Source organism: Medicago sativa, chromosome 4 (assembly GCF_051527215.1).
Source record: "Medicago sativa cultivar Bolivia chromosome 4, Bolivia_mono, whole genome shotgun sequence".
Classification (NCBI taxonomy): domain Eukaryota; kingdom Viridiplantae; phylum Streptophyta; class Magnoliopsida; order Fabales; family Fabaceae; genus Medicago; species Medicago sativa.
In genome coordinates this window covers 92,341,024-92,352,623 of record NC_140752.1, presented here as the reverse complement: position 1 = coordinate 92,352,623, position 11,600 = coordinate 92,341,024, and the positions used below count along the sequence as shown (strand labels likewise).

Below are 11,600 nucleotides of genomic sequence, written 5' to 3'. Positions count from 1 at the left end.
TTTCCTTTTCAATCTCTCTCAAATATTTTTTCTCTCTCTAGTTTCTTTTTTACTCCCCTAATTTTTTTTTTCCTTTTTCCTCTTTTTTTCTTTTTGAGATTCTTTTCTACTCTTATATGAAAAATGCAAGAAAAATATGTTATGCATAAAAAACAAGATAAATATTTTGTCACTAAAAAATATAGTTATTCTTTCAAAAATCAATAAAAACGTATAAAATGTTAATCTTGATGGGTCTAAAAAACATATCAAATCATTTTAGATTTGTTTAAAATTTTACATGAATGATCTATATGATATCAACTTAAAATATAACAGTCGAATTTGAAAAATATGAATTGAGTAAAACGATATTAAAATATGTAACATTACATCGATGTAATTTGATCCCACTTATATATATTCCTCAAATATCAAAAACAAACGCAGTTGCATTATGAGTTGATAAGGGGAGTAACTTATCGATATCCAAAATATAAATGGAGACAGTTGTTTAATGTTATTTGTTGACAACTCTTCTCCACAAGATCGACCAGCTTCTCCAAGTTTGCTGCCCATGAATTAAGAACATCGTCGCTATCCTTTCAGTTAAGTGCAAGTATTCTGTTTGGGTATTAAAGGTTGTGTTGTGTTGAAGGGTTTTTGAAAAGGTGGCGAATTACAGAGAAAAGGTAAAAGAAGTTGACAAAAATATTGAAGACGGACTTGATTTAACGTTGACAATGTCATTGCCAATGATGTTTCCTGGTCTTAATAGAGAGGGAGAGATGTCAGCTATGGTCTCTGCTTTAACGTATGGGGTATGTTCTGAATCAGAATATATTAAGCCTTTTTTTATTCTTCTTCAACTTTTATCTTATGGTGCCAATTCTGCTCTCAAGAGAAGAAGGGAAGATGGTGGATTCTTTGACATTTCATCTTCTCATATCCCCCAAATTAAGCACCAAGGGGATGGATAGGTTATTTTTTATTTGTCTTGACCCTTTGGTTCTCTAGATGAAAAAAACATCATGGTAATCTAGAGTCTGAGTTAGATAAAGTTTGTTAAAAGTTGTTCCGGTCAATATTCGAAATAGGATTCTTCCACGCGTTGACTTGGTTGGATATGTCAATTACTTAATATGTGGATATCCATTACCCAAAATTGTCATTTTCCAAAAAATACACATTACCAGAAAAGCTTTCGCCCCAATGTGGTCCTATCCGTTAGTATCTACAGTTGCACGAAGAGATGTCCAATTCACACCCAAAAAAAAAAAAATAAGCATCACCAAGTGACTTATCAGGACTGATCTTTAAATTTAAAAATGGAGCTCCCAAAATCATGAACTATGATAAACAGGGCACTAAAAGTGCATTTGAAGTTTAAAACTACAAGAAAATATTAGCAACCACAGTGGCTTCTCTTCAAACTTCAGTGTCACCGTCAGCTTCTTATTTCAACTTCTACAACTACTAATTTTGATTCTTCTTTTAGTTCTCCAAATTCATGGCCTTCGGGTTTAATGTTATTCTTCAATTTCATTATGGACAATTGTTTAAAGTTATTCCTCACCAACACAGTGAGCAACATTTCAAATGAGCATCCCCGTAAGGCAACTTCAGTCCATATCACATATTGAGGAGCCCCCTGAAATGACCAGAAATAAGCATTATGAATATATCATTCTTCATAAATCACATACTTATTCCATTGAGAAAATCTCTCTAAACACAACAGTGAGACAATTTGAGAAAGGAGCCGACATATGGACCTACCTTCTTAAACCTTCAAAGCTGCTTTATGAACCATGGTTTCCTTGTGTATTTGATGACAGCTCTTCTCCACAAGATCAAGCATCTTCTCCAAGTTTGCTGCCCACGAGTTAAGAACATCGTTGCTATCCTTTGCTGTTTGGAAACAGACTATTCCCATTGGTCTGTCAATCTTTGCAACCAGAGCCTTGGTAACAACCATACCGGACAGATGCTTCTCAGCTTCCTGAATTATGCACGAGTAATTAATTAGGAACAACCCATTAAAAAACAAATAAAATAAGATGGAAGACCAATAGGTAGTTACAGGTTTACAACAACTATTTTCACATGCAGGTCAACAATGAAAAACAAATTAAACCACAATTCCCCTACTACCTTCACTTTCCAAGGATATAGTTTTTCTTTAAAACACGAATTCCCACACCATAAGAAAAAGTTATTAAAGTAAGACTAACAGAACAAAACCATAACTGGCATTACACACCTCTAGGCTGAGACACAAAAGCTGTGCAAGTCTCTTCAAAGTAATCACTGCATAGTATTTTGATACAACAAGAATATTCTGAAAGGTTTACAAAATTAATACATGTTAATGCTCATATAAATAACTGAAACATAAAAAAAAGTGTAAGGAATTCGGTGAATCACATGTTCAATAATTCTCTGTTTCAGATCTTCAGCTGCTTTTTCACTCAAAAACTTTCCAAAGACCATCTCATTGTCAAACTCATTCTTATATGTCTCCCAAAGAGCTGTCCATTGGATGACTTCCATGGTGACCAGCTGCTTCAAAAGTAGCCTAGACACAACATATAACAGGCACACCCAATGACAAGGAATTCTAAACAAAATATTTTAACATGATTAGAAAGGATGAAAGATGAAAAATAGGATAACATACTGGAAGTTTGGAATCTCAGATAGATTTCTATCCTCCAAGGTGGAATTTAAAAGACTGGACTGCATCGGTGAATGTGGTGCTAGAACCAAGCACCAACATATTTTCCTCAGGATCTGTATGTAAGAACAATATTCGGAAAAAAGTTATGAAGTTATATCATATATACCGTATAACAGAATCTTATAGTAACAAAGATCGCAAATAAAGAAAGAGAATAGAAAGCCTACAGGAATAAAATCAGCAGGATTTTCTTTGATGGACGGAATCTCATATATTGCCTTATAGCAGCGGCAAATTTCAAGATAATCATTGTTGTGGGAATAATACCTAAAATCACAGACAGAAAACCAACATAAGGAAAAAAAAAGTCAGGATCAGCAGTAAGAAATATCATGAACCAGGTACTAGAAAAATATGTAGCATGAAGAAAAACAAACATGCACTCATCTATATCGATTTCACAGTCAGTGAAGTGCTATAGAAGTATCAACCCAAGTTTAGAAAGCTATGGGGAATTTACTGCCACATATACTCCACTGTGACCAATTCTTTACTCTACATTACTGTCACGACTCACATGTTACAAATCACATCCCAAACACAAATAAACAGGACTCTACGACAAAGCAGCATAAATATAAACGACGGTTGATAAGAATTGGAATATTTACAATTTACGATGAAAATAATTGCTGAAGAACACATTTACAGAGAGTGACATATTCACTATTTTTTAGAACAGTATCAATGGTAAAAGACAAGGAATCCAAATGTTAGGAAGGATAACCAAATCCAGCAAGTTTATTCTAAAGTTCAAACTCGTTTTATATGGCAAATAAGCTTTACATTATCTAGTTCACAGCATTTTAATAATCCTCGTTTATAAAATTCTAAATGGAAGATAAGCTTAACATTATGTCAGAATGTTTAACTTAAAACAGTCAATGATCTCAGATAAAATGCTTTGTTTCAAAATAGTTAAGAACTGGGATGCAGTAGACAAAAATGAAAAGTAGAGATGAAATGGATAACTTTGGAAATTTAGGAATCGGAAAGAAGTAAGTGATTAAAATGTGGAAATGTCAGAAGAATTGATAATTTGATACAAACCAAAAATGTCCAATCACAGTGCAGGATGTATTAAAACAAAGAACAAAAATATTACGCTAGTTATATAATTTTCAACCACCTCCAACTCTAATAATCCATAAATACAGTACAAGTTAGCTACCTAAGAAACTTGGATTGTTAGGTGCTTTATACGCACTTTTTTACATTTACAATTTGATATTTAGTAACAAGGCTAATTTAACTCTTGAACAAAGTATTTCTTCTTGAAGACCATCAAACCAAGAATTAAAACAGTTAATTAAAAACTTGTTGGTAGAAGAGAAAGCCACAAACATGTACTCCAATCCGCACTTACGTAATATAGAAAAAAATGCCAAGCATAGAAACAAATCATAGTCCCGTAGATATAGATAAAAAGGAGGAGACGTAAATCTTATGATGATCTGATATTCTAAAATATATTTAAGCAAATTTGAGTAAACGCAAGCAAGGTAGATTAAGAGAGAATGAATGATTGCAAATAAAAATAAAAATAAAATTGCAGTCAGACAGACGGTCATTAGCACTGTGCCTTATCTTTCAGATTCTAAAATTAACAGTATAGGACATTCATGCATCATTGTTTGGTTTTTATATTCAAATAGGCCAGCATCAAAAGCATATCCTCAAAAGTTAATGAAACTAAAATATAGAAAACCAGGATAATTTAGAGTATCTACACAACGTTCAGTTTGTATAAAATAAACTAAAGGAGACAAAAATACAAAGTCAAGCCACAGTACTTGTAACTACTAGTAGATAAAACAAGAAATACTACAACTAAACAGGCAGTAAGAAATCAATTACCTAATCATTAGCTCATAATAGTTCTGCTTCAACTCCAGTAGAGATGGAATATCAGCAGGAGCCTCTTCGACCATATTATCACCTTCTTTGGGCTTTTTCTTTTCCTTAGATGCATCTATGTCGAATACTCTTGGGCTTATCTTTCTTGAGAGTATTTGGGCACGGACATGATCCTGGCGGTCTAGGCAGAGTCGAACCTACACAATTTAACATAGAAGATTTCAAAATCAGTAACTTATTAACAACATAATTAATTAATAAACTACTATTTCTGTCGTCGCTAAAAAAAATGACTCATACTTGTTCAAGAATGAATGCAATTTTCTCAGTTTTTGCCATGGCACCAAAAGTTTCCACCTGATAAGATTACCCATCACATAAGTAAACCAAACAATAATTTGTACTAATCAGTTACATCCAAAAACGAAAAAAAGATATATAAAAAGCATTAAAAAAATTACAAGTACACACTGACCGCAATTTCTTGCATCAAATCAGCAGCCTCGGCTAAAAGCCCCTGTATTTCCTTTATCTTGGCAAGTTTCTTGACCAACCTTGCTCTCTCAATCTCAACGTATATCTAAGAACACAATACAACATACAAATTGATAAAAAAATGTCTTTTAAAATGGATTATGCTATGGAGAAGATGATAAAACAGTATGGAGAATTCAAACATAACAACTCACCTTCCCAGCAGATACACTGTTCAATGTCTTGATAAGTTCAATACGAGTTTCAACATCTGGTGTCTCATCAATATATTGCATAGCCTGCTGGACCATCGCTGTCACAGCCTGCATGCATATATATAATAACCTCGTTAATACCTTTTTGTACCAATCATACAAAAAAGATGCAGAAGCTGTACAATAGTGAATTGAATCTTAAGTTCCTTAAACCCTAGACTCTGTCCAACTGCACCAATCATTTTAGAGTTTAAAGCTAACTAAAACCCTAAACAAACCAATCATTTTAAGCAAACAATTTCCAATCTAAACGGAAAAAGAAAAAAAAACCTAAAATCTTTTAAACCTAACGGAAACCCTAATTCCTAACACGAAAAAGGCATCAATTTGCAACTGGTACCTGCTTAAGCTGGCCGCGTCGTTTGGACAAAACGACAATCTGGTCATTTAGCGTTTTCCAGGCTTTGGCTTCAAAGCAGAGTTGCAAGATATCGATTGCGGCTTTTCTTGTGCCGGCAATTTCGCCGTCTGATCTCATCTGCTTCTCGACGTTGAGAAGTTGCTCTATCTTTGCATCTAGATTCTCCATGTTTGCCTGCAAAACGAATTGAAAAGCAGTTATATTATAGGGAGTAGAAAACACATGCACCGATCGAGAAAGGGGATCAGAAATAGAGAGTACCGTGGTTTCGTTTGGGATAAACAGAGAGATCTCTGAATCGGCAATTAGAGAGAAGTGACTTGAAAAGGAAGAAATAGTGAGAGTGAAGTAATGCACAAGTTAAGAAAAACTCGGACTCAAAAGCCCAATCCAGACCAACCCGCGGTGCTATGGCCCAATATCGACTGAAATACAATTCGGTTTGGGCGGATGTCGGTTTGTCGAGTCCGCGGGTCAGGCAGGTGGTTAGAAACGGGTCTTTAGGAGAAGAAAGAGATAAAGAAGATTGAGATCTCAATTTCCAGATTCCGGCCGCCGCCGCGTGGTTAGCGTTAACCACTGCAAACACAGCCGCCCTCCACCAAATACGTATAGAAACAATGAACAACAAAGAAACAATGAACATTGCTGTCACTAAATTCAAATCACAAAAATACAGAGAATTGCAGAGAAATTAGATTCAACTCAAGGTCCCTTGTTTGCAATGAAACAACTGGTGTCATAGGAAGAGTAAAAGCATAGAATTACAGAGAAAACTCAAGGTCCCAACCATAACAGTAAGAAATTAGATTAAAGGAGAGAGAATGAATAAATTGCAATCAAACTTAAAAAGTGAGAAGGTGTGTATAGACAGTGTAGTCTCTTCACGTCATTGCAATAGAGTCTAGGTAGTATATCGACCATGTACAATGGTTTTTTTCATTCAACATCCTTCAACACCCACTTTTTCAATTCCCAACATTCCACATCATTTTCTCTCTCTTAATTCAACACACATTCAATTTTTACCTCTCCAATGGTTTTTTCATTCAACACCCTACCCCACCACTTTTTATTTCTTGTTCTTATTCTTATTTAATTTTTGTTTTTATAATTACATAAAATTATAATTATCAATTATAATTAACAATCTATAGTTTTAGTTTTTTTGGAAAAACAAAATTTAGTAAAATAATTTATTTTTATTTTCTTAACTTAAAATGCAATACAACAAACTAAGCACGCGACACACAAATAATAAGATTAAGAGAGTGAAAAACTTGGTTTTTGTTTCTGTGTCCAAATCAAATGATCCAAGTCTCTATTTGTAGAGAAAAAAAATCACGAATTTTAGTAAAAAAATAAAAAAAAAATTATTTGCAATGAAATATTTAAGTCCAAAATATTAAGAAGATAAAAATCTAAACAGTCAATCATGTTGTACCACATGTCACAGCTTTATCAAAAATTTCTTCTCTCTCCACGTCACGTGGCAAGGCAGTAATTCAACTTATTGAAACCATTCATCACCTCTTTCCTCTTCTCTCATTTTCAATACCCCACTACAATGGTTTCAACATATTGAATATGGGATTCAATAACCCATTGTAAGTGGTCTTAGATAAATTATATTAGAGTAAATTACACTCCCCTCCCCCTCAAAGATACTTGAATTACACTACACTCCCCTCCCCTGTTATTCAAAATATATTAGAAAAAAATATTTCACTCCCCTCCCCCAAAGAGAAGCTTGAATTACATCCCCTCCCCTCTTATGTTAAAATCTACATTTTACTCCCTCAATATTTTTTTTTTAATTTCTAATAATCTAGCAAAAAAATAATAATCTAACACACTTCAGAAAAAATTGTATTGCTGGTCTATTTTAATATATTCAAAATCTGAATACATATTTTTCGCTATTTTTGATTCACAATTTCATTATAATATAGTTTTAAACCCTATTATAAAATAGAAAACAACCCAAAATAAAATTAAAATATGTGAAAAATTACTAAAGACAATAAAGTATGGTTATTTAAAATTTAATTTTATACTCTAAATTATAAAATTAATAGAAAAATATTTAAATTTAATTATGATTGACATTTAAATTATAAAGAAATGAATTTATTTTTCTTAAATGGTAGCTCAAAATTAATATATATATCGTAAAAATATTTATTTATGCGAAAATAGATTAAAGTGTAGTGCATATTTAACTATTAAGGGAGGTGGTTGTAATTCAAGCATCTTATAGGGGAGAAGAATATAAGTTTTACTTTTCAAGGGAGGGAAGTGTATATTTTAACATAAGAGAGGATAGGAGTGTAATTTAAACAGGTGAGAGGAATGTAATTTACTCATTATATTAATAAATTAGATAAACTAGCATGGAAACCCGTGTCAAGCACGGGCTAGAATTCCGTCAAACTTAAGAGATAATATTGCGATGTAGCAAAAGTCAGTTAAAGTTCAACATTAGATGAAAGAGTACATGTTGAACATCAAAAGAGTGAAAAACTCATACTTAAGCCTTAAATTTTTGGATGAAAATGTAGTCTCATTTTCACGGTGTGGTTGCCCTTTCTCCGATGAGTTGATCCACATTATTGTTGGCTTCTCCAGAAAGTCCAACTGTGGTATGATATCATGGTTCAACGTTGTAGGGGAGCGGGAGTGTTCTAAGTGGTGGATCACGAACACGGAGAGTCTGACACTTAATGGAGAGATGTTAATGTGTTAAGTGTAAGTTAAAATTTCACATTGTATGCAAGAGTATATGTGACCAACAAATAAATAATATGATCCATGTTGTAATGCCTTGAGACATTGGATGAAGGTGTGATGTTAAGCTCAATCGTGTGATTGCACTTAACCTAATGTGATCATACAACTCAATTTTGACTCTCACAGAAGTTCCAACGGTGTGATATTTTTATTTGTTGGTTTTTGAATGTCGTTTTGTTTAATTTTTTATCTTAAATGTCAAAAAATTATTCAACCTCAGTTATATCTGATTCATTCACTTTTGATCTTTGGTAAGATCTGACAATAATAAAATGTAGATGTATTTTGTTGAGATAAAAAATACATACATGTTTATTAGAAATTTAAAATTGTTGTGGCATTTTTTTAATGAGTCTAATATTTTGGTAAGATAATTACAGATTAATTCTTATCTCCTTCAATAAATGTAATATTACCAATAACTCATTATATACTTTATTATCTTAGAGAAAATAAATGTATAATATTACCAATAACTCATTATATACTTTATTATCTTAGAGAAAAACAATCACTCCTTACTTGTTTCTCTTTTCATTGCTCTCATGTTCAAATTCATTTTTCGTCTTCTTTATTTTTCTAATATACTTTCTCCTTTCTCATGAAAGAAAGGAACAAAAACATTTCTCTATAAAACCACTACCAACCCATATTTTTTAACATGTTATGCCTCTGATCTTATTTGGCTCTCTCACCAGATCAGAAATACGGACTGTCTCACACATAATAGAGATATGTTTATGTGTCATGTGTGAGTTAAACTTCTACCTTGGAAGCAAAAATATATATATTGAGAAACATGAATGTGAGATGACCAATATACATAATGTCTTTCAGGTTTTGTGTGAAGATGTGGTGTCAATCTCATTTTTGGGGTTTCTCTTAGTCAAATGTGATGATCAATCCATTATAAGCTCGCTCAAAACTCCAAACACTATGATGAACTATTTTTTTTAGTTTTTGGATGTCATTAGTTTAATTTTATTATATTAAATATAAGTTTTTAGATGTCCACTCTCATGAAAGAAAAAAAAAAATCCAATCTCTACTATTTTAAATACCTTCTCTTTTGGTCTTTGGTGGGATCTAGTAATAGAAAAATGTAGACGTGTTATGTTAAGTTAACAAATCACATACTTATCTCCCTCAAAAAAAAATCACATGCTTATCAGACATTTAAAAATGATGTAATATTTTTTTAATTGATTATCTTTTTGGGTGAAATAATTACTAATAAATCTTCAACTATATCATAAAATTACCAATAACCCGCTATATTCCTAACACTTCAATGAATAAAACACACACTACTTTTTTCCTTTATCATTTCTATTATCTTTAAATATATTTTTTATATTCTTTCTTTTTCTAATTTTCTTTCTCTTTTTTATGAAAGATGATCATAAACCTATTTTCATCAAAACACTATCAACCCATATTTTTTACCATGTTGTGCCTCTGGTTGACCTTATTTGGCTATGTCACCAGACCTCATGCGAAAGAGTCTCACACTTATGGGAGATATGATAAAGTGCCAATTGTGACTTAAAATTCCACAATATATGCAAGTAGATCTTTAAAAACATATAAGTAAGATGACCAATATACATAATATTTTAAGGTTTTGGGCGATGATGTGGTGTCAATCTCAGTTGTGTGCTTTGTAATGATCTACCTCATTGTAGGTGGCCATAAAACTCTAAACATTTTGATGAATTATTTTGTTAGTTTTTTCAACGTTGTTTGTATAATTTTTATATTAAATTGAAGTTTTTTGATGTTGTTCGCTTTCATGCAATATTTTATAATATCAATCACTATTATTTTAACTTCCTTCAGTTTTGGTCTTCGTTGGGATTTCACGATAGAAAAACGTTGATGTGTTATGTTGAGTTGACAAAATACATGTTTATTGAACATTTTTAAATGTTGTGGCGTATTTTTAACTGAGTTTAATTTTTTGGTAAATTGATTACCCAAATATCTCAAACTCCTTCAATAGACCGATAAAATTACTATAAAATCACTCTATTTGTTATAACATCATGGACAAAACACACAATTCTTATTTTTTTTTACCACTATCACATCTCTTATTCTCAAATTTATTTTTCATGATCTTCTTTCTTTTTCTAATTTTTTTATCTCTATTCTCATGAAAGATAGGAACATAAACCTCAATCCATTAAATTACATCAATCCACCTTTTTGACCATGTTGTGCCTCAATTTGACCTTATTTGACTATGTAGTATGTCACATAATTAAGGACACAGAGTCGCACATTGGGGGGGGAGAGAGAGAGAGAGAGAGAGAGAGAGAGAGAGAGAGAGAGTGAGAGAGAGAGAGAGAGATAGAGAGAGAGAGAGATGTTAATGTGTTTGATATGAGTTAAAATTTTACAATAGATGGAAGAGTAGATGATGAATAACATATAAGTGAAATGACTCATATACATGTATCTAAAGATTTTGGATAAAAATGTGGTGTCAATCTCATTTGTGTGATTTCTTTTAGTCTGATGATGAATATAATTCAATGTAAGCTTCATAGGAAGTCCCATCATTACAATGATTTGTTTTTTTTTAATTTTTAGGTGTCATTTGTGTTAATTTTATTATTTTACATTTTAAACTTTTGATGTCATTCACTTTGATGGAATTATTTTTTGGTGAAAGCAAATTTAAAATTCCTTCACTTTTGGTCTTTGGAGGATCTGAAAAAGGAAAAATGTAGATGTGTTATGATGAGTTGACAAAATACACATTTATTAGACATTTTAAATTTATGTGACATTTTTTTAATGATTCTAATATTAGGAAGAATAATTACCCAATAATTTATAACTTCATCAACAAACTCATAAATTATCAAAAAATCGTTATTTTCCCTTACCATTTCTCTCATGTTTAAATTTCGTTTTCATCTTCTTTCTTTTTCTATTTTATTTACGCTTTCTCATGAAAGAAATGGGTAAAAACGCCCTCTATAAAAGTGCCACCAACCCATCTTTTTTACAGGTTGTGTCTCCAATCTTAGTTGGATATTTCGTCAAATCATAGACACCAAGATTATCACCCTTAAAGAGAAGAAGTTAATGTGACATGTGTGAGTTAACCCTTTAC

The 11,600-nt window shown here is 32.0% G+C and overlaps 1 protein-coding gene across 1 annotated transcript; it reads right to left on the bottom strand.

Annotated features, from left to right (window-relative positions):
* Nucleotides 1-1,272: 1,272 nt before the first annotated feature.
* LOC146933818 (26S proteasome non-ATPase regulatory subunit 12 homolog A-like) lies at nucleotides 1,273-6,512 on the bottom strand. Its single transcript, XM_085705608.1, has 12 exons — nucleotides 5,948-6,512; nucleotides 5,666-5,860; nucleotides 5,266-5,373; nucleotides 5,052-5,156; nucleotides 4,877-4,933; nucleotides 4,577-4,773; nucleotides 2,887-2,986; nucleotides 2,660-2,772; nucleotides 2,407-2,557; nucleotides 2,243-2,320; nucleotides 1,759-1,981; nucleotides 1,273-1,630 (listed from the first exon to the last, which is right to left on the bottom strand). Exons 2-11 carry the CDS (start codon nucleotides 5,852-5,854, stop codon nucleotides 1,763-1,765), a joined length of 1,317 nt encoding a protein of 438 aa, XP_085561734.1. The 5' UTR covers nucleotides 5,855-5,860; nucleotides 5,948-6,512; the 3' UTR covers nucleotides 1,273-1,630; nucleotides 1,759-1,762.
* Between the last annotated feature and the right edge of the window lie 5,088 nt (nucleotides 6,513-11,600).